Source organism: Rosa rugosa, chromosome 1, assembly GCF_958449725.1.
Source record: "Rosa rugosa chromosome 1, drRosRugo1.1, whole genome shotgun sequence".
NCBI lineage: Eukaryota > Viridiplantae > Streptophyta > Magnoliopsida > Rosales > Rosaceae > Rosa > Rosa rugosa.
The window spans coordinates 31,135,809-31,159,167 of record NC_084820.1 but is presented as its reverse complement, the minus strand read 5'-3'; the positions used below and the strand labels follow the sequence as shown (position 1 = coordinate 31,159,167).

At 46.1% G+C, this 23,359-nt stretch overlaps 1 protein-coding gene across 1 annotated transcript; it reads left to right on the top strand.

The window, feature by feature from the left end:
• The first annotated feature begins 516 nt into the window (after window positions 1-516).
• On the top strand, window positions 517-4,734 carry LOC133724639 (protein XAP5 CIRCADIAN TIMEKEEPER). Its single transcript, XM_062151415.1, has 12 exons — window positions 517-776; window positions 873-938; window positions 1,029-1,093; window positions 1,203-1,315; window positions 1,714-1,792; window positions 1,860-1,936; window positions 2,026-2,087; window positions 2,196-2,327; window positions 2,432-2,485; window positions 2,589-2,654; window positions 3,860-3,934; window positions 4,431-4,734. The coding sequence occupies exons 1-12, from the start codon at window positions 606-608 to the stop codon at window positions 4,479-4,481; spliced, it is 1,011 nt and encodes a 336-aa protein (XP_062007399.1). The 5' UTR covers window positions 517-605; the 3' UTR covers window positions 4,482-4,734.
• The last annotated feature ends 18,625 nt before the right edge of the window (window positions 4,735-23,359 follow it).

Below are 23,359 nucleotides of genomic sequence, written 5' to 3'. Positions count from 1 at the left end.
TACATATATATGACATCAAGTTTTAATCATTTTCAATAAAACTAGTCATTTAACGATCTTTCACCAGGTTACTTAAAATACATATACTATTAATCTAGTATTAGTAATAATGTTAATACTATTATGAAAATAGTTATATTTATATTTCTTAATATACATGTATGTGCATTGAAAACTAGAATATATGTAGCTAATATTTAGATAATCGATAGTTTCAATATTTGTCAAAACTAAATCGACTTTTTTGGTAATAATCGATTTCAATCTTATCAGTTTTGATTACCAAAAAGTAGGTGTAAGAAACTTAAAATATCGGTTGGTAATTGGTCGGTTCGACAATTACCAAACCAAATAGCAAACCCCTAGTGAAATGTGAGGCAATTAGTTACAGCTATTCACTAGGTGGTGAACTTGATAATTTACCCCAGAAATTAACAGAGGGTATTTTGGTCATTCTGATAATAAACGGATTTATTTACCCTTTTTCTAAATTCCGGCAGATTTGTAATAGGACTCTGCAGCGTTCCTTGAACCGACTCGGATTGAATAATTTTCAGGTTTGAGAGAGGAGAGAGTGGTAGGGAAGAAGAAGAAGAAGGAGAGAGATGTCGGGTATGGGGGACGGGTACGTGGGCACGGCCCAAGACGCCGTGAGGATCCGAAGGCTGGAGAAGCAAAGAGAAGCTGAGCGCCAGAAAATCCAAGAGCTCAAGACCAAGTCTGCCTCCGATAAAGGCCAGCCCGGCCTCCTCCAATTCGGCTCAAGTACTTCTGAGGTACTATTTTCCACGCTTCTTCTTCCAATCCTAGGGTTTACTCTGTTACTTTCAATTAGAATTGTTTTAATCGTTTTGGTTGGATGCGTATTTCAGATTCTTGAGACGGCGTTTAAGAAAGAGACTGTTGGTTTGGTCACCAGGGAGCAATACGTCGAGAAGGTAAATTCTTAAGTGGCGCATTAGTGTTTTTGAGGTTGATAATGCGAATGGAAGCATTTTAGAATTTAATGGTGTAAATTTGTATTGTAGAGAGTAAATATTCGGAACAAAATCGAGGAGGAAGAGAAGGAAAAGCTTCAGAAGCTTCAACAGGAGTGAGTTTCGTATTCCAGGACTTGTTGAAAACTATTGAGTGTTTAAAATCAAATTTCTTTCGACACTGTATCTTTATTTATTGTAATTGTGTTATCTTGTTGTATTTAGAGAGGAGGCATTTCAGTTACAGAAGCGTAAGAAGAGGAAGGTCAAGGGGATTAATCGATTGTCCTTTGCCGATGACATTGAGGATGGAAGTGAAGAGGAAGATGGAGAAAATAGTGAGCACTTTTCTCCTTTAAAGCATTAGATAATTTTAGTTCTGATTGTAGTCGTCTGTGTCTAATGAATGTCATTCTAATCTTTAATCAGCCTACTGTATACGTGTCATAGAATTTATCAATATGGAACTTTATAGATTGATTAGGCACTATTTTTTCAGTAGCTGATGATTATCTGTAAATCTGGACTAGAATCAGTTGCATGCATGAATGTTCGACATCTAATTTTTTGACATGATGTATAAATAAGTTAATCTGCTTCATGAGTCATAAGAGAATTCATTATTCAGGCAGTTTTACCTTGCAGTTGGCCCTCATGAGGATACTCGTTTATGGATGCGCATCAGAAACTTATTGCTGATTTATTGTTTTTTGCTTTTTGGTTATGATTTCTGCAGAAAGTACAGAGACTACAAGGTTATGGTCTGGTAGATTTGGCAAAGATCCTACTGTGGAAACTAGCTTTCTGCCAGATAGGTACTCTCACTCACATCTGGCCCTTCCTCTGTTTGTTTTTTTTGTCTAAGCTATAGATTTGTTTCAGTGAGCGGGAGGCAGAGGAACAAGCTGAGCGTGAAAGGTTGCGAAAACAGTGGTTTCTTGAGCAGGAGAAGATACGAAGTAATTCTGATGTCTGGCTTTGTTTGTTCTTTCTCACCCTTTTCCAAATAAACAGTTTTCAGACAAATTTTTGCTGTGTTTTTTTTCAGATGAGCCACTTCAAATTACTTACAGTTACTGGGATGGAGCAGGGCATAGGCGGACGATCCAGGCAAGTAAAGCACGCTCAAGTTACATTTTTTCTTTTTGGGTGTTTCACTTTTACTTTGAACTATGGATGTATGTATTCAATTTTCATGTTTTTTGGTCACTATTTCAGGTTCGAAAGGGGGATAAAATAGGAGATTTTCTTCGCTCTGTTCAACAGCAACTAGCACCTGAGTTTCGAGAAGTTCGAACCACCTCAGTGGAGAATTTGCTATATGTAAAAGAAGATCTTATCATTCCACATGTAAGATAATTTTGATAGAAGTATCTGCAATTAGTTCTGGTTAGATTTGCTGAATATTTTCTAACTAATTGCACATAATTTGTTTCATGATTGTGGAAGTACAGCAGCATAGTTTCTATGAGCTAATTGTAAACAAGGCAAGGGGCAAAAGTGGACCGGTAATGTTCAATATTTCTTGTTGTATTAATTTGCCTTATTTTTCCTTGTAAGCTGCGCTCAACAGTGCTTGCTGAATATAATATTGTTTTGTATTTTGCATAGCTTTTTCATTTTGATGTGCATGAGGATGTGCGAACTATTGCTGATGCTACGATAGAGAAGGATGAGGTACTTTCCTTTTCCTTTATTAATATGTGATTCTGTATCATTTATTTAGTTTCCATATTGAGAATGAAACACAAGCATAAAACAGCGGAAGTTAAGTTCATGGTTTAGTTTCCTAAATTCTCTTTCAGTGTACTTTGAACGTGAAATCTAGTTGTTGGTTCTCATATGTCAATGTGGAATCTATGCTGGGTTAGCAGTGTTGGATGCTAGCTAGTTAGGCAATTTGAAGAATGGGTCCTTGAGTTAACCTTGACTGTGGCCATTTTTATTATTTTTTTCATCTTTTCTTTTCCTGAATCCTGTCTCATGTGAAAAGTTTTCTGGAACTGAAAATGAATCTTAACTTCCTTGAATTTGAAATCAAGTTAGTGCTTCCTATCACAATGGATATCTTAGCAATTTCGGATGCTAGTTAGCTAGCCAGCTCAGGTAATGGATCTTTGAGCTAATCTTGGCTATATCTACCCGATGATCTATGATGTTTCTGAAATTGTAAATGAAACATCTGATATAGACACTCTACTTGTTGGTCAGATTCTTTATGTTTTTAAAGATAGAATATGCCACATTTCAGTTACTTACATCTTCTGAATTTTTCAATCGTACGATTATTTTCTGAAAAACCATTTTCTTTACGCTACGAGATGCTATGACATATTTATGGGATAGACTAGGATATGGGCTTTTCTCTATGGGGGATAAGGTTTCTGGCTTGCTAGACACATCCCTTAAGCTATTCCTTGTTCATATTTTCAGGCAAGTGACCTTAGTTCTAGTCATTTGTAGGTACGAAATTTGTACTTTGATTCTCCTGTATGCCCTATAGAAACCCATACTCTCATTATTTCCCTAAAAATGTCACCTCATCCCCTAGCCTTTACAATTCAAGTCTTCATCTCTGACCAGACCCACGACACAGAATACATTCCTTAATTCCATAAGTTTTTATTCACTCTTACCTCAAAGGGCAAACTAGTAAAGGTGCACAGGAGGAATTATTGGTTACACATTAATCACCTCTTAGGGTTGACCTTAAATAATCATCCACGTTGTTGGGAATGTAGAATGCATGCCTTTAAAACTCTGCACACAGATTTTGTGAGCGGATAGATACTACATTTCATTAGAACAAGAATTTTGTAGGCTTGTGTATGTGATTCACATGTTTACTTCTGTCTTATACCTTTGATTGTTTTCTTTGGCAGTCTCATGCTGGGAAGGTCGTTGAGAGGCATTGGTATGACAAGAATAAGCATATTTTCCCTGCTTCTAGATGGGAGGTACGTGTGTGTGTGTGTGTGTATGGATGTCCAACAGTTTGGCTTTATACAGTTGCATGATGCTTGTCATTCTACATAATATAGATTTCCCTGACAAATGCACCCACTCTGGAGTCTGGAGTAGTCTTATATTTGTATCTGGGGTGTGTGTGTGTGTGTGTGCGCGTGCGTGTCTCACCTGTCTACACCTGCATGCTAATGAGTTAGGCTTGATTCAAGTTGCATGATGCTCGTCACTCCACAGAACCCATAGTGTTCCTTGAAATATGCACTTGAGTGCTTTTGGCTCTTCTCCAACCTCTTTCACTGTAATTGGATTTCTAGGCTTCTCAGCTGCTACTTTGTAGTATATAAGACATTTCTTAGTCTTAGTAGCTAAACCAGATTTCGTTTAATAGAAACATAAATATGATTGATTGAACAAACTTCTCATTAGGACACATTTAAAAGTTCACTGATGTTGATAATCTTTTGTTGATTATTTTCGTAATGCCAGATATATGATCCAACGAAGAAATGGGAGCGTTACACCATCCATGGGGACTGATTTCATAATGGCAACACGGGATACAAGGCATTGCACAACTTCATTGGTTGTTGGGCTCAACTTTTGCACCCAAATTTTTGTATAAATTAGACCATCAACTTGTTATACTGGGGGATCGTATGGGGTTGTAGCTCAGTAACTGCATTTCCTTGATTTTTTTAACTCGCTGATCAAGCAATGCGAGACCAAGGTTTTTCTTTAGCTGATTGTAGACTTACATCTTATGTGCAATGGAATCTATAATGAGCATCAATCTTTTGCGACACAATTATACTAACAATAAAATCCAGTAGTTGAAAAACTCTCCCATCCCAATGATTCTATCATTACAGTTTACATGACTGTTATGCAAAGTTTTTCTTTTGAATTTGCTACTTCCTATAGAGAAGTTCGTCCATGTAATTGTTGTTCCTTTTCAATTGGTTTGAGCTACAAGCTCTTCTGCATGAGCCTAGAGGACTAGTTGGAGGCTCTTAAGTGATTGTAAGCATGAGTTCGAATTAATTGATGGGGAGAAGAGGTGCAGAGACAGCCAGGAGGTTTGCCTAGAAGCAGCCACCCTTGAAAGAGTGCGTAATAGCTCACTGATCGAGCGCACAAGCATCTCCAAATTGTTCCCTCGAGTATAATTATGCGGAGTAACACTTATAGGTGTATATCCAAACTTTCTTATTTGGATTTATTTGGCTACGATGATAAGAACCATTCATCTTTTAAATTAATTTTTAAAGATCATCTCTATAAATCACTCCCCATTTAACAATCTACATTTCTTTTTTCTCTTTTTGATAGAAATTCTTATAAAAATTAATAAAAAATGAAACATGGAGTGTGGATTGTAAAATGGAGAGTATGAATTTCACTCCCTTAAAAAATCAATGCATAGGCAATTCATTTATTCATGTAATTGCATTAAATAAATAAACAGATTTTTTTATTTTTTTTTATCAATAGAAATTTTTAATAGAAGCACAGTAAAAAGCTAGTTATATGGGCCTAATGTGGCTCGTTGAAAAGTAAGAAGTAAAAATCTTGCTAATCTAGATAAGTAAAAGAGTACCTAATAAAGTAGACTTTATTAGTTCATTCCCTTCTGGAGAGAAACACGGAGCGAACCCTAGCAAACCCTAGAGTTTCCTCCATCACTTCCCAGCATCCCTCGCCGCCCACGATGGCCGACGACTTTTCTGCACGCCTCGCTGCTGTACTGGCAATCTCCGACAAGGATCAGGTGTAGTTTGGAGAGGCTGGCAAGTCGGCACTGTCCTCAAATCATTACACAATTGGTCGGCTTCTAACTCACAGTATGGGGGCTAAAGCAGAGATTGTCCATCAGAGATCAGGGCAGTCGGTTTGTCCTGCGGTTCACGAAACTGGAAGACTGTAATAAGATTGTTTACGGAGGGACCCGTGGTTCTTTGGGAAATCGATGTTTGTTCTCTCAGAATTTGATGGCTTGTGTGATGCGCTGCGGGTCCCTATTCTCTCCCTCCCTGTTTGGATTGAGATTGTTGGCTTGCCTCTAGCGTTAATCACTGAGAAGGCAGTGGCGTTGGTGGGTGCCTCTTTGGGAAACATTCTTCAATTGGATAAGACAGAGATTCATCGTGGTATAAAGGCTAGGGTTCAAATTTCACATTCCTTGACCGATCCTGTCAAGCAGGCCTACCAACCTCTGGTCTTTGATTTTGACGAGGGGGTTTCAGCGACGCTTCGTTTCAAGTTCGAGCATATGGTGGGTTTCTGTCGTGTTTGTGGGCTACTGGAACACTCCAAGACCAGCTGTGTTGGTCCTCCAGATGTTTCTGCGGTGAAAGATCACATGGAGGCTAAGAGTTGCCTTAGCCCTAGCTTTAGGGTTTCGGGGCTACCCCTTTTGACTTAGGGAGCAGGTCCGAGTAGAGTGCTTGGGGTTGGCATGCAATCGTCGCCCTTCAATGCATAAATCCTCCCCCTTGTTGAGCTCCATCTTTGGCCTAAATGCGCAGGCTCTAGCGCATCAAATTGGACACATTCCTCCCGTGCTTCCAAAGAAAGTGGTTGAGGATAAATCGCAGATGGAGGAGATTAATATTTCTGGAGTGAAGTGCAGCGCTTCTATGGCATTGGTGACGTATACGAAATGCACCAAACAGGTGACTTCTTCTTCAGCTCCTGTCAAGTTGGACTTTGAACCTCAGCTTGATCTTCTCCAAAAGGAGGGGGAACTGTTGGTGTCTCCTCTGAAGAAGAAGAAGAAGAGGGTGGGGAGGCTAGTTGGGAGCCATACTAAACCCAAGATGGTGGATATCAACCCTTGGAAGCTCAAGGCGGAGGTGGGTACTGTGAAGCAGCCTATGACTAAGCAGGTTCCAAAGGCTGTGGAGGGAGATGTGAAATGAGCTCTGGAGCTTGCCATTGATGAGGAATCCCCTGTAGAGAGTCCATGGATACTGAGGCTAAGATACCAGTACAGGTAGAGATTTCAATGGCAGTGGCTACTACTGTTGCAGATGATATAGGGTCCTCCCCAAACTAGTTTAGTTTCTTTAGCTTTAAGAATAATGTAGGGTGCATTATCTTTGGATTGCTTTCCTATCTAGTCTGGTTACTTCTATCGGTGCTTATTCACATAGATAGTGACATTAATCTAGGCCTTTTAGTCTAGGCAATGATCTATATTGACGTAGCCCCAAATGGGGTGGGTCATTATGTAATGTTGCTTACTTCTTCATTTTAAAGGATTGAAGCTCTGTAAGACCCCAAAAATTTGTTATTAATTCCTAATGGTTTCCGGGTGTTAATGCTCAAAGTTTGGCGGTAGCCGAACCTTCGTTTAACGCGGGTCCGGTGGGCGGACCGCTACTCTGAGGACTTGGTGATCTTCGCTAGCTGTCAAATGAAAGACAGGGCGTCAGAGGGAGACCGCGTTGGGCAGTCTTCACTTCTCCGATGCCTAAGTCAGTCGATGCATATAGACAGCATAACAATAAATGAGTAGTAAATGCGTAATTAATGAGGAGAGAGGAGAGAACCTTTTATAGATGAGGAGAAGGCTGATCTTCTCCTTGTTTTCGATGTGGGACTGATGTGCTTCAGTTCCCAGCGTCAGGAGCTTCTGATGCTATCTTGGCACGGCGGGTGGCGGCGCGTCGGCTGTGATATGGGGGCAATTCGAGGCTCAGGCGGTAGCTCGCCTGGCTGTGTATCCGTAGGCCACTCCTTTGGTGGGAGTCAGTACATCTGGCGGTACCATGAGCGTAGTTCATTATAGCTAATTATGCTTGCAAATGCACATGTAGGTACAAGTCCCCCAAGTCCCCAGTCAAGGAGGGCAATCTTGGTTGGGGAGTTGCCCAGCGGTTTGAAGCGTTACCTTCCGCTAGACTTGCAACAGCATAACTAGCGTTAGTGCGTTGTCAACCATGGATTTACTGAGCGAACGCTTTATACCCTTTCGGGTGGGCCCCTGCTAGGCCCCCCAGGGAGTCCCCCACTCCCCGGCTAAGATGGACCTCCGGATGGTCGGTAAATTGTTTGTTGAGGGGGAGCTGCACGGAGCAGAGGGTGTTGGGTAGCGAGCCCAATCTTTAGTACCCAAGTGATAGGGGTCAACGTGCCTGATCAGGGCCGTCGTAGACTGTTGACAAGTCCCCGTGTCCGGGAGGGACGTAATCTGACCGTAACGCCGCGTGGCGGTCGTCGTCAGAATGAGGCGTTGCCTCGGGAGCCGCCGCAAGCGGAAATCCCCCCGTTGGTAGTAAGCAGGAAGCAGCGTCGCGGGGACGTGCTTGGCGGTATCTTAGTGAGTGGTGTTGTGCTCAGCAAAGTACACAGTTTGCAAGATGGAAAGGGAGTTCCGCTTGAGGTATGTCGTGTGGCGGAAGCTGCCTCACTTGCAGGGTGATAAGGGAGAAGTTCCGCTAGCGGAGTTTCGCATAGCGGAGACTTCGTTCCTTAGAAGGTGACAAGGGAGAAGTTCCGCTAGCGGAGTTTCGCTTAGCGGAGACTTCGTTCCTTAGAAGATGACAAGGGAGAAGTTCCGCTAGCGGATTTCGCTTAGCGGAGACTTCGTCCCTTGGAAGGTGAAAGGAAAAAGTTCCGCTAGCGGAGTTTCGCTTAACGGAGACTTCGTCACTTGGAAGGTGACAAGGGAGAAGTTCCGCTAGCGGATTTTCGCTTAGCGGAGACTTCGTCCGTTGGAAGGTGACAAGGGAGAAGTTCCGCTAGCGGATTTCGCTTAGCGGAGACTTCGTCCCTTGGAAGGTGACAAGGGAGAAGTTCCGCTAGCGGAGTTTCGCTTAGCGGAGACTTCGTTCCTTAGAAGGTGACAAGGGAGAAGTTCCGCTAGCGGATTTCGCTTAGCGGAGACTTCGTCCCTTGGAAGGTGAAAGGAAAAAGTTCCGCTAGCGAAGTTTCGCTTAACGGAGACTTCGTCACTTGGAAGGTGACAAGGGAGAAGTTCCGGTAGCGGATTTTCGCTTAGCGGAGACTTCGTCCCTTGGAAGGTGACAAGGGAGAAGTTCCGCTAGCGGAGTTTCGCTTAGCGGAGACTTCGTCCCTTTGGTGATCTTCCCCTCTACCAGTTACTTCCATTAGACGCTTCATCTGAAGGTGGTCGACACGTGGCTGGCTTCTAAAGGGTTAGCGTGTGGAGGCGTGCCTCCTCAGGCTGCCCGTCTTCTTGCCATTAATGCGAGTAATTATGGATTTTGTAACCGAAGCGTCGCCTCGGTTAATCCGGAGAGTAAGTGCAGACGTGTACGGCTGGTGCGTAATGTCTTTTTTTAGCGGACGGCCTAGAATTCTTTGACGTTGACATAAAAGGGGGGGGAACTTAGCGAGATTTGACACTTTTACGAAAACTTCAAACCTGAGTCGTCGTCTTCAAGCTCTGTTCGTCTGCGATTTGTGAAGAGGACTACCACGATTCTGTGGAGTTATCGAACCTGGGGGGATGAAATCTTCACCTTTGAAGACAAGCGCCCTCCATCAGACCAGAGTTTGTGTTGAGGTTGGTATCTCGAATCCCATTCCTGTTTCATTGGATCTGTGTTGTTTACTGCTAGTTTCTGGGTTTTGTTGTTTTTGTTTTGGGGTATGATCTGTTCTCCTCCGGTGTGTTCCGAGGGTGTAAAGTGAAGTTTGGGGGTAGGTTTATGGTGTTTGGCAGAGAGTTGGTGTTTAGGGATTTTCTAGATGGTCGAATCTGGGTTGAGTGTGTGCTTAATCTTGTTTTGGCATTTTCTGGGTAACTGTTCTTGGGTATAACTGAAATAGGGATAGGTTAGATCTTGTGTGAACTGACTGATTTGGGTTTTAGGGTTTGGGATGGCTAACGTCGTAGAGATTTCGAGCAGTGAGGACTCCGGGTCTGAGGTGTCGTTCAGCGTGGCGGATAGAACTTTTATTGACTCGTTGCGTCCGTCTGCCCGTGCAGGAACCTCACTGCCAGAACCGTTAGAGGTTGAGCCGCTACAAACCATACCCTGGGAAGTAGCCATGGGTCGTGCTTCGCGTCCAGAGAGTTCTAGGGCAGGGGAGGCTGCCGCTGCCCAAAATAGGCGTGATGAGCGGCTAGCAAGTAACAGCGCTGCCAGTGGCTCCGCTGACGGGGGAGAGGTGGCGGGGGAGGATACCGAGTCAGCGTGGGTCCTTCCCGACGGCACCCCTGTTGACGAGGCGGGAGGGCGGATGACTGTTGCCGCCGTCAACCGGTTGAAGCGGATGTATCGGTTGCCAGGCGTGGTTAAGCTGCGTCCGCCGACGGTGGACGAGAAGGCCTCGATTCTTCCAGCGGGGTTTGACGCCGTGCACGAGGCGATCTTCCGCCAAGGAGTGACATTCCCGCTATTGCCAAATCTCCAAATCCTGGTGTGTGAGTTTGGCCTCGCCTTTGGGCAGATCTGCCCCAACATGTGGCGGTTGATAATGGCGCTAAACTCGTTATGGCGCTTGTCCGGCTGCGAGGGACCAACTGTTGCGGAGGTGCTACACTTCTACGAGCTGGTGTATGTGAAGCGCCAAGGTTGTAGAGGGCAGGTGAACTTGAGTCGCCTCCAGGGGTCGCCCAAGCTGATCGAGAACCTGAAGGACTCCATGTCTTACTGGCGGGGTACCTTCTGTGTTGCCACGGCGGGGTGGGAATACCAAGCGGGGTCCAACGAGGGGGAGCCGACGTTTAGGATTAAGTCGGAGTTTCAACCTATCCGAGGTTGTTTGTCGGTCTCCGCCGGCCAGAATTGGCGGTTAACTTTTTTTTTTTTTTTTTTGTGATAGTTCTTGTACTCTGTACTAACGATCACCTCTTTTTTTGTAGCGGGCCTGGGCTATAATCTGACTCATGAAGAGGAGTGTCGTGTGGCACATATCAGAGGCTGTTGGCGGAATCGCAACCTGTTGGACCTTCGTCTCCTCACTGGTTGGGAGTTGTTGGTAGATCAACAATTGACGCGTGCCATTGGTAAGCAATCTCCGCCATACTGTGCCGTTGTTCAGTTTGTCTCAGTCTAAGTTGCTTCCCCTTTTTGTAGAATCTCCGCCGGGTAACAAAACGAGTCGCGACGCTTTCGCCAAAGCCATGGATCGTGCTAAAATCGACAACTTCTTGGAGAGTATGTATGCCTCCGGGCTGGCGGCTCAGCAGACGGTCGTTAATCCGGACACACTGGCGCTAAGCCAGTCTGAAGTCCCCGTGGTGCTACCTATGCCGCACCACTCCCACCTTGGTGGCGACGATTCGCCTATCGTTCAGGCGGGGACCGGCGTGGGCGGTGGGGCTGTCGGCGGGAACAAGGGTCCTGCTACGACCGCACCACAGAAAGAAAGAGTGGCCGCTGTTCGGCGGGGGGGACACAAGGAGAAAGTGGTGCAGCCGGCGGGGACTTTCACCATTGCGGGGTTGGAACCGCCGCTGAAGGGCTTACGGCCTGTTCCTGTTGAAAACACAAGGGTGCTTCAGCGAAGGCGCCGCCAAAATGACTCCGCTGACTAGGAAGAAGGGGACGATGTGGAGACCATCGGGGCCCGCCAGCAGAAGAGGACTCGACAGGTTCCGCCCAAGGCGCCGGTGGTTGTTGAGAGGGAGGTGCCCGCGAGCGATCTAGACTCGTTCGCCGCATACGCAGAGTTCATGACCGAAAATGAGCGGGAATTTCTTTATCACCTCTGCGAGCGGCTCGGGTTTGGCGGCCTAGCGGGGATTGCGCGCCCAACCGCCGTTGACCAGTCGCCATTCAATTCGGCCTTCGGTTGGACTGCACGAGGTGTTCCTGGCGGCCTCGAAACAGCCCCGGGTTGAGCGGCAGCTCAGGGAGGAGATCCAGGGTCTCCAAAGAGAGCTGGGGCAGGCCAAGGACAGGCTAGCAGACGCGGAGCGGCGCCTGACCAAGGTGGATTGTGATGCTGCGGATGCTCGCGGCAAGCTGGCAGTTGCCGTCGAGCGGGACTTGGAGCGGAATAACCATGTCTGCAAGCTGGAGCAAGACATATCCCTGCTGCAGGATCGGGTGGCTGCCAAGGATAAGAAGATTGAGATACTGCAGCGGGAGTCTGCCGCCAGACTAGCTGAGGTGAAGAGGCTGGAGGGTGAGGTCGCCCGCTTGGGAGCTGAAGGGAGCCATGCTGCGGCCGCCGCTGTGGAGGCATTCAAGCAGTAGGCGGACTATAAGAAGGCGCTGACCAAGGCGGCGAAGGCTGGTGCCATCGCCAATGTGGAAATGTTGAAGTAGAAAGGCGCCATCGACTGGGTGGAGGCGTCCCAGCCCACCGTGCCGCCAGCTCAGAATGTCCTGCCGGTGAAGGGTGTGGTCCCCGTCCAAGCTGAAGGCGCCCGCTCGGGTAGCGGAGAAAGCGGCGCACGTCCGACGGATGACTCCCAGCGGACTCCTCCTCCTACCCAATCGGAGGTGTCCCGTGCTGGTTTCTTGGCGGCCCATACCCTGGCGAATGGTACAATAGAGACTCCCAGTCCCACCGCTCGAGGGTCTGACCAAACAAGCCGCCTACATCCGCCGCCGCATGCCGAAGGTGAAGACGCTGATGGCAGTCGTGCCAATCCTTGAAATTGATGTTGAGGTCCCTTTTTTTTTGTAGCCGCTGAAGCGTAATTTTTGATGTAATGAATACTTTTGGGTGGGGAGTCCCAGCCCTACGTATATGAAGTGACATTTTGAACTTTTGTTGTGTTTGTCATGATATGCCTGTACCGCTAGAGTTTTGACTTGAGTTTTCTTTTGTCAATCAATGAAACATTAAAGGAATTAAGATTGGTCTAAGTGCACAATGTAGCGGACGTGGTCCGCTGACTATTGCTGGCGTTGCCAGTTGCTCTCAGTGCTAGACTTGGTAACAATGGTTTGAATAATTCCTCGTTTCATTGATAGCTGACTTATCAGCGTTTACTAAAGCGGGGTAGTACCCGTTGGGTAGCTTCCCTTAGCTAAATATTGAACAAAAATTTAGCTAAGTCAAGATGCTCTTGGGTAGCGGCATGACTATTTGTAGTAATACCGAAGGTGTTCGGTATTCCAAGGGTGGGTCGTTGTGACGCCAACCTTGTCCATTAAGTAGAAGGTGCCGGGGCTAACGACTTCCACAATTTTGTATGGACCTTCCCAAGTTGGGCAGAGTTTTGTTGGCGGTGGAATTACTTCCTTCATTACCCAGTCCCCCAATTGGAGGTTCCGGGCCTTGACCCTGGTGTTGTAGAAACGCGATATCCGCTGCTTGTTTTGCAGATTGTGCAAATGGGCCTTGTGTCGTCTTTCCTCTAGGAGGTCTTTTTCAAGGTTGACGCCGTCGCTGTTGGTCTCTGGGCAGTAGCCTTCGACCCTAGCGGTAGGTTGAGTTACCTCGACAGGTAGGACAGCCTCAGTTCTGAACATCATACAAAAATGAGTTTCCCCAGTGGCGAAAGTTGGGGTCGTCCTGATGGCCCATAAAACTTCTGGAAGCTTCTCCGCCCATAAACCCTTGGCGTTGTCAAGTTTCTTTTTTAGCAGCTTCTTGATTATCTTGTTTGCTGCTTCGACCTGGCCATTGGTTTGGGGGTGAGCGACAGATGCAAAACTCATTTTGGTGCCAAGGTTGGCGGTGAAAGATATGAGTTCCTTGTTGTTGAACTGTGTGCCGTTGTCTGTAATGATTGTATGTGGGACACCATAGCGGCAGTAGATGTTCTTCCAGAGGAAGTGAATTACCTTAGCGGTAGTTATTGCCGTCAGTGGCTCTGCCTCTATCCACTTGCTGTTGTAGTCGATAGCAACAATGATGTACTTGAACTGGCCTTTGGCGGTTTGGAATTTTCCCATCAAGTCCAGGCCCCACGTTGAGTGAACCCATGGACCGATGATGATTGACAGTGGTTCCGCCGGTGCATGTGGGAGATCAGCATATTGTTGGCATTTGTGGCAAGATCTCGATATCCGCCAGGCGTCATCACCGAGTGTAGGCCAAAAGTAGCCTTGTCGCATTGTGCGATTGGCCAAGGATTTGGCGCCCGAGTGGTTTCCGCATTCTCCGCCGTGTATCATTGCCAGCACGACCTTTCTCTCTTCTGGGGTTAAACAACGGAGGTTGGGGTGGGTGAATCCCTGGCGGTAAAGCTTGCCATTCTGGATGTTGTAGCGGGTTGCTCTCCGCTTGAGCTGTCGCGCTTTGACTTTGTCCTCTGGCAATGTCCCGTTGCGCTTGTACTCGATAATCTCGTCCATCCAGCTGGGATTGACCTCAATGTTGAAGATCTCCACTAGGGTTTTTGTAATACTTGGCCTGTCAAGACACTCCACTCTTGTGTCCGCTGGACTTTGATGTGGCTGAGCGGTTGCCAGTCTCGCCAGTGAATCAGCCTTGGCGTTCTTTTCCCTGGGGATCTGTGTGATGGTGTGAAATTTGAATTTTTTGCGCAGTGTCTTGACGTACCCCAAGTATGCCGCTAACTGTTGGTCCTTGGCCTGGAAGCTGTCGTTGACCTGGTTAACGACTAATTGAGAGTCGCTGAAGATGTTGACGCTGTCAGCCCCCGAGTCGATGGCGAGGAGTAGGCCGGCAATGAGTGCTTCATATTCCGCCATGTTGTTTGAAGCTTTGAAGTTGAATTTCAACGCGTATTCGGCGTTCAGCCCCCCCGATCCTGTTAAGATGAGTCCGGCGCCGCTGGCCTTGGCACTAGCGGAGCCATTCACATGCAGGTTCCAGTCTGACTGCTGGGGAGCCGGCTCTTCAGCGGTCACCATTTCCGTTCCGGGTTCTGTCTCCCTGCTGGGTTCGAGTTGACACTCGGTGAGTTCAGTAATGAAGTCTGCCACCGCCTGGCCCTTCATGGCGGTTCTTGGTTTGTAATCAATGTCGAACTCGTTGAGCTCAATGGCCCACTAGCTGAGGCGCCCTGAGTGTTCAGGGTTCTTCATTACCTGTCTCAGCGGTTGATTGGTTAATACATGGATTGTGTGGGCCTGAAAGTACTGGTGGAGGCGTCTGGCGGCAACGATGAGTGCGAGAGCGAGTTGCTCTAAGGGAGGGTATCTTGTTTCTGCTCCGTTCATGCCTCTGTCGGCGTAGAACACTGGGAGTTCCTCCTGGCCTTCACGCCGGACAATGGCGCAGCTTACCGCTAACACTGATACCGCTAGGTATATGTACAGTGTTTCTCCTTGCACAGGAATGGAAAGGAGTGGGACTGCCGCTAGGTATTCTTTCAAGCCCTGGAACGCCGCCTGATACTCTGGGTTCCAGTTGATGACTTTCTTGTGAGTCGTTTTGAGGACTTTGAAAAATGGGGCACACTTTTAAGTGAGTCTGGAGATGAATTGAGAAAGGGCGGTTAACTTGCCCTGGAGGCTCTGGACGTGTATCTTCCACTCAGGGTCCTTCATGTCGAGGATGGCTTGTACCTTGTCTGGGTTAGCCTCGATGCCTCGTTCGCTGATGATATAACCCAGAAACTTGCTGGTGGTGACGCCAAAGAAATATTTTTCTGGGTTGAGGCGCATACCATAGGCCAAGAGAATGGTTACTATGATTCTGAGGTTTGCCACATGTCCGCTGGCTTTTATGCTCTTGACCAACATGTCATCCACGTAGACCTCGATTATTTTTCCGAGATGTTCCGCGAACATGGCATTCATCAGTCGTTGATAAGTTGCGCCGGCGTTCTTCAGACCCAAAGACATAACATTGTAGTAGTATAGGCCCTTGTCGGTGGTGAAAGTGGTGCATTCCTGGTCGCCGGGATGCATCTTGATCTGATTATAGCCGGAGAAAGCGTCCATCATGCTAAGGAGCTCATGTCCGGCGGTTGCATCAACCAGTTGATCAATGCGGGGTAGTGGGAAACTATCCTTTGGGCATGCCTTGTTAAGATTTTTGAAGTCGACACACATCCGCCACTTTCTGCTGGGCTTCTTGACCATAACCAGGTTGGAAATCCACTAGGGATAGATGACTTGGCGGATGAACCCAATGCCCTAGAGCTGGGCAACCTCCTCTCCTATTGCACGGTACTTTTCTTCGTCAAAGGCCCTCCGCTTCTGTTTGATAGGATAGAAGGACGGTTTGATACTCAACTTGTGCGTGATGATTTCCAGGGAGATACCTGGCATGTCTGCGTATGACCATGCAAAGACGGCAGCGTTGTCACGTAGGAATTGAGTGAGTTTCGCCGCTACCTCTGGGTCTAATTGGGCGCCTATGCGGACTGTCCGCTCAGGGTGCTCGTCCGAGATGCAGACAACCTTCAACGACGTTTCTGGGTTGACTGGCTCCTTCTTTACATACTTCTTCTCGTCATCCCTAGGGTCCTCGAAGATATTTGGTGGCGGTGCCTGGTTTCCCACCGTCAGGATTTCATGGCGGCGCGTTAACCGTGCTATAGTCGTTGAATAACATTCTCGTGCCAACTGCTGACTTCCCCTCACACAGCCCGTGCCGTTGGGTGTGGAGAGCTTCATGAGAAGCATGTACCCGACGATGATGCATTTGAGCTTGTTGAGTGCCGGTCGGCCAATGATGGAGTTATACGAGCTGAAACAATCGACGACTATGAACTCTGTATGTATCTCCGCCATACACGGACTAGTGCCAATAGTCAACCGCATGTAGTCAGAACCCAGCGGTTGCGTGACGTCACCGGAGAAGCTGAGCAATGGCTCATGATCCTGGAGTAATTTCCTGTTCCGCTTGAGGTGGTTGTAGCAACCGCTGAATATGACGTTGACAGCGGACCCACTATCCACCAGGATTCTCCCCACTGACCATTTGTCGAGAATGGCGTTGACCAAGAATGGGTCGTCATGGGGTAGATGCACTCCGTGTTCCTCCTCCTCTGAGAAGGTAATGGGCTCCCAACCAGACTTTGGGAGTTTGGCGGATCTCTCGTAGCGGATGTTGCAGACTTCTTTTGGGTGATTAGCGCGTGCATAGCGCTTCCTTGCCCTGTGAGACATGTTGGTGATTGGAGCACCGCCGTCGATGGTGTTGATGCGGCCCAAGGGCTCAATGTTGGCGATCACAGGTGGCGGTTGGCGCACCTTGAATTGCTCCATCTTGCCGTCACGGTACAAGGTCTCAATGGCCGTTTTGTGAGCATTGCAGCTGTTGGTATTGTGACCGCTGTCCTCGTGGTATTTACACCACCTGCCTGTGTTTCTTGGTGTTCCCGTTTTTGGGTATCTTCCTGGGGGTGGCGGTGGGATCTGATCCTTGCACTGATTGTATATTTCCTCATACGAGGCTGTGAGGACTGTAAACACTACATACCGCTGAGAGGATTCCGTTTGTTTGTTGCGGTTATCCCCATGGGATGGGCGGTTGCCCTTGTTGTAGTGTTGGTCCTTCTGCCGCTTGTTCTGGTAGTGGCTCTGTTGCCACTCCCTCTTCTTGTCAGTTGGCGGCGCAGCAGGGGTCTTGCTAGCGGTCTCCTGATGACTGGAGGAGGGTTGTGTTGACTTTGTTGGTGTTGCTGGTGGCAATGGGGTTTCTCCATATGTGATGAATTCTGCTTGGGCATGAATGACCGCTTCACTCATGACGTGGTCATACACCGCATTTGGATGATTGTAGTTGAGGTGATAGAGGAATGGCCCCTTGAGGAGTCCCTGCTTGAAAGCCGCCGATGCCATTGCTTTGTCTAGATCGCGGCACTGAGATGCTGCCGCCCGCCATCTTGTGACGAATGCCTTCAGTGATTCGTCTGCCCCTTGCTTGACGCTGAACAGCTGACTTGTGTTGTGATGTCCGGCGGACAATAAGATGAACCGAGAGAGGAAGGCGTGTGATAGCGCGTGGAATGAGTCAATGGATCCCGGCGGACATTCGAAGAACCAGTTCATTGCCTCATCGTCCAACGTTTCGCTGAACAAGTGGCACAGGGTGGCGTCGTCAAATCCCTTGTTGTTGGTGACCTTCTTGAAGGTGTCCATATGGACGAAGGGGTCAGACATGCCGCTGTAATGTGACATCTTTGGGGTTTTTGCGTACCCTGGTCTGATGGCCTGCAGAATCGCAGCGGTGAATGGTCCTGGTCTTGACGCGAAAAGCGGATTTGGAGTTGGCGCTGGGGCGCCCGACTCCGCCCGGATTAATCTCTGCTCCAATTGTTGCATCCTTTCCAGTATTTGGGCTGTTGCGTTGTCGGCAGGACCTGCCTGGATACTCCGCTGAACCTGCCTGCGCCTTGGGGCAGGCGAATTGTCCTCAGTCCTTGCCCTAGTTTCCGAGTGGTTGGTGCGCGGCAGTGATTCCGCCTGTTGCTCCAACATTAGTTAGGGGACGGGCGGTGGTCCCATCCCCAATAGTTTAGGTGGGTTCAGCGGTACCTGCATCTGTATGATTGGTCCCGGTACCAACGTGCCAGTGTTGGGCCGGCTACTCCCGATGCTTCGTGATTGCTCGCTCTGCGTTGGGTTGGCGTTTGCATCAAGCGTCCTCTTTAGTTCATCAAAACGTGACATCAGCGTAGCCACTTGTTTTTGGGCCTCGGCCTTCTCTCTGCGCTCCTCTTCACGCTCTCTGTTTGCCTTGTGAAGGTCCGCCAGTGCCAGCTCGTACAGAGCGGTGAGATCTTGGCCCGGTGGGCGGCTGCTACTTGGATTTGCCTCACCGCCGGGGTTGGCTGGGGTGCTGAATAGTGCGCGGTTAATGCCTACCGCTGGGTTGGTGGGTTGGGGAATGGCGGATTGGTCCGCCTGCTCTTCAGCGTTTCCCCCGCTACCGTTAGTCATGGTAATTGTGGTGGGATGACCTTTTGTTCAAGGATTCCCATAGACGGCGCCAATGTTAATGCTCAAAGTTCGGCGGTAGCCGAACCTTCGTTTAACGCGGGTTCGGTGGGCGGACCGCTACTCTGAGGACTTGGTGATCTTCGCTAGCTGTCAAATGAAAGACAGGGCGTCAGAGGGAGACCGCGTTGGGCGGTCTTCACTTCTCCGATGCCTAAGTCAGTCGATGCATATAGACAGCATAACAATAAATGAGTAGTAAATGCGTAATTAATGAGGAGAGAGGAGAGAACCTTTTATAGATGAGGAGAAGGCTGATCTTCTCCTTGTTTTCGATGTGGGACTGATGTGCTTCAGTTCCCAGCGTCAGGAGCTTCTGATGCTATCTTGGCACGGTGCGTGGCGGCGCGACAGCGGTGATCTGGGGGCAATCCGAGGCTCAGGCGGTAGCTCGCCTGGCTGTGTATTCGTAGGCCACTCCTTTGGTGGGAGTCAGTACCTCTAGCGGTACCATGAGCGTAGTTCATTATAGCTAATTATGCTTGCAAATGCACATGTAGGTACACCGGGAATTAATAAAGTGTTCGTTAGAGCTATTTCGTGGTTCAAGGGTGGAGCGGAAATTATTTCGAACAATTATTCGCTTGAAATGTTTCGTCTCAAGGGTTGACTTTTTATACATTTGGATTCTGTGAAAACTTCCTTCATGAAAGTTGTAGAGCGCGTCGATACGAGTCCGGGAGCATGCGGATCGAGAGAATCGGAGTTCGTATGAAGAAGTTATGGTCATTGGAAAAAGTTTCCATTTTGGGATATATTGGAAAAATCGAAAAAAATATCAAAAAATTCCAAAGTTTCCAAAAATGAAAACTCTTTCTCTCTCTTCGGTCCCGACCCCAAATCGCCCCGCCACCTTCGCCGGCGTCGTTCTCCCTCCTCCGGCCACCATAGGACGCAATTCCAAGTGGGTTTTGCTCGCCTCAATCCCCTCTAGAGGTATGTGGAAGAATTAGAGGAAGAAACGAGCTGTAGAGGGCGCTGCAAGGCTGAGAAGTGGGGTGACCGAGCTAAAAATCGCCTTGGTCGGAATGGACGATTCCGGACACCATAGGTGGAATTTCTTGAGGGGTTTTGTCACCCAGAGGCTGGGGAAGTATTCTCCCAAGGTGGCTTGCAACTATTCAACCTTAGGAGCTCGAATTTTGAAGATTGGGAAACTAGGGTTCTTCGGTTTCAAAGCTATCGAGGTAAAATTCGACAATTTGGCTTATAATTTGAGTTTGGTGTAGTTATTAGAGTTTGGTGTAGTTATGAAAGTTGTAATTGGAGTTGAGATAAAGAACTTTTGTGTTGGAAGTTTTGTCAAATTTTGACTTTGGGCCGGCGGCGTTGCCGCCATTGTGGTGGTGTTTTTCCGCCAGGTTCCGGCCAGGCCAGGAACAGTTTATGTTCCTCTTTTTAATCTACACATCGATACAATCATTTCAATATATAGTTTGTAATTTTTGGAAATCGTGTGAACAAGTTATGAATTTTCAAAATTTAGGGTTTTCGGTTCAATCAGTTTTCGATCCTTGAGGAACTGGCCGTCCGATTGACTTGCAATTTTGTTAGGCCATAATCCCATTTATGGCCTAAAACTTCCTCCCACCGTAGGCTATTTCCCAAGGACCAAGAAAATATTTGGCCTACCCAAATTTTGTAGGCCAAATTTGGGCGCAGTTTTGGTAAGCCAAATGGTAGGGCCTACTGATTTTTTTTTTTTATTTCTTTAAGAACATGAATTTTACATTTAAGAAAAATTATTTTACCTATATACATGGGTTATTTATAATGTTATTAAATATTAAAACTACATCATTATAATTATCTTATTGAGATTTTCTATATGAGCCCAATATTTGATATGTTTAGAATTTTTAAAATAAATGTGTAATCATTAATTTTTATGATATACTCATTTTCATTTAACTAAATCGACTAGTTTTATTAACGCAAATGTAAACATTAATCAACTACTTCAAGATATTTGATTTGATTTTTGTCATTTTCAAATTATAGCCATTGGTTGTGATGATATTTGATTTTTGGCTTACGGAATTTGGCCTACGGTGGCAGCAATGTTTTTTGTTGGTAGGCCAAAAAAGCATATTGAAGGGAATATTCTGTTTTTGGTAGGCTAAAACCATTTGGCTTTTAGCCTACCATGGGAGATGCTCTTATATTGATCGTTTAAGTATTCCAGAGACCTCGGGTGGTCTCGGATGAAGTTTCGCCTCAATTGGCATTACTTTCGAGATTTTAGGACAAATGGGTGTTCAAAATATAATCGTTTTCGATTCGCGTACTAAGTTAAGATCGTATTGTACTTAGGTGACTGAAGGAGTGTATTCGATACATTATCTGCTGTAAGAGAAGACGCAGCAGGATTTAGAGGTGAGTAAATCTCACGTGGTTCATTTACTAACTGAGTTATTTAATTGTCAGAAATTGACTGATAATTGTAAATCGTTTTCGAAAATAAAGATTTGTTTGAAATAATATGAACTCGATCGACAACTGTTCATAGGGCTACGGCTCACAGGTAAAAAAATGAATTTAAGTATGAAATGAATTTCTTGGTTTTATTACGTATGAACTATAGTTGGTATTAGTCGTGAATGACTACGTATATATATATATATATATATATATATATATATATATATATATATATATATATATATATATATATATGTATTGGATGATGTAACATTGGGTGAAGTAATGATTGTGAGTTGATTGAATTGTCATCTCAAGTATTTACTCTTCGTGGCAATACATTATATCATGGAATGGTTGATTATATTGTGTTGAAAGAGTAATCGAGTGTTGGTGTAACATTTTGAGTCGTGTGGGACTTTTTAAATATTTTTGGGTCTACGGATCTGGTGTCACAGTGGTGACTGAGGCCATTTTATCGGGAACCACACCTTTGGCCGGGTTAGTGGTTATGATCAGTTAGAGCTCTTGTTTGTCTGTCATTGTGCTGCATGGGAGTGACGCGTTGGGTTACTTGAGGCCCATGAGTGCCCGTGTTTTTAAAAGAGAGTTCGGGTGGGTTCTTTCTCCTGAACTAAACTATACGCAGGGATTACTATGATTTTGATTTGTATACTTTTGGTGATTTCCTGAACTAAAATTCTATGCAGGGATTACCTGTTTTCATTAGAATGATTTGATTTGTCGCGGTTGTGACATGTGTGCTCCTTAAAAAGAAAAAGAAAAGGATTTTGATGTTGGAATTAATCATTGTGTGGATTTGTTGTCCTTGGGTCGGAAGGGTGTTTTGTGGTTATTTAGCTTTACTCATACGAGCTTGCAAAAGCTTACCGGGTTTGTTGTTTCAACCCGGTGCACTTTTCCATGGTGTAGGGTTATTGTGCAGGTTAGAATCTTGAGTAACCATCGTTGAAGCTGATGTACACTTTCTGTAGCTTGGACGTAGAAGTGTATTGTTTTTAATCTTCCGCTGTGTAGTGAGAGAGTGTGGGTGAGTTTACTTATTGAATTGTTGTTCAGTTTAATTTGTAAACTATCTGTAATGTAATATGTGACTGTAAAGAACGAGTCAGTATTAACATTGTGAGCTCAGTTTGTTTAGTTGCTTAATTTAAATGAAAAATTTTCTATGTGTTTTTCTTGTGCTTGTTAAGTTATCACGTTTCGGATTTAAATTGATTTATTCAAAATTCGGGGCGTGACAGTTTGGTATCAGAGCGTAAGGTACATATTTGGTGATAGTTAGTACTACTCGAGTGATGGCCCGTCTGCAGCGGATTCCCATCATATACTCTTCAGTATTGATATTGTTATTGGGTATGTGAGAGTGTTAAGTGTCGTCTAGAAAGTTAAGTCGTCAGAGCATATGTCACGCCCCGAATTTTGAATAAAGAAAATTCAAATCCGAAACGCGAGAACAAGCAATCACAAGAAGACTCTTAGAAAATTTTTCATTTAAACTAAGCAACAAACAAACAGAACTCACAATGTCAATACCGACTCGTTCTTTAGAGTCACATATTACACTACAATAGTTTACAAATTAAACTGAATATCAATTCAACGTGTAACCACTCTCACCAACTCACTACACAGCGGAAGACTACGAGTATGAGCGCCCTTCTACACCCACGTGACCGAAAGTCCACCTCAGCTTCGATAACGATCACCCGATATTCTAACCTGCACAATAACCCTACACCATAGAATAGTGCACCGGGATTGAACAAAACAAACCTGGTAAGCTTTTAAGCCCGTATGAGTAAACTCAAATAAAGTGACTCACGTCACGCATGCTTATAATTTCTCAACTCGTGAGAAGAATTAAAGCAACAAGAACGTCAAGTTCAAATTAAACAATAACATGCTCAACAATTTCAACCCAACTAAAAACCCACATGCTCTGTCTCTCAATTCATTTTATCTTATTTCCCACAATCTATCAGATCACCATTCCTTTGCCTCAACGGCACAACCAGGAAATCATACTCATTTCCCACAACATAACGAGGTTGCCAAAATCAGGCCATCCCAACTCATTTTCCAATCACTACAGATCACAACCCACAACTGTACCCACAATAAGAATTAAGCAAAATCAGTAATCCCTGCATAGAAACTTAGTTCAGGAGATCACATGAA

Coding starts and splice junctions, on each gene's coding strand:
- LOC133724639 (XM_062151415.1), top strand. CDS start 606: ATGTCGGGTATGGGGGACGGGTACGTGGGCACGGCCCAAGACGCCGTG. Junction 1,316..1,713: donor AGAGGAAGATGGAGAAAATA/GTGAGCACTTTT, acceptor TGATTTCTGCAG/AAAGTACAGAGACTACAAGG. Junction 2,088..2,195: donor GGCATAGGCGGACGATCCAG/GCAAGTAAAGCA, acceptor TCACTATTTCAG/GTTCGAAAGGGGGATAAAAT.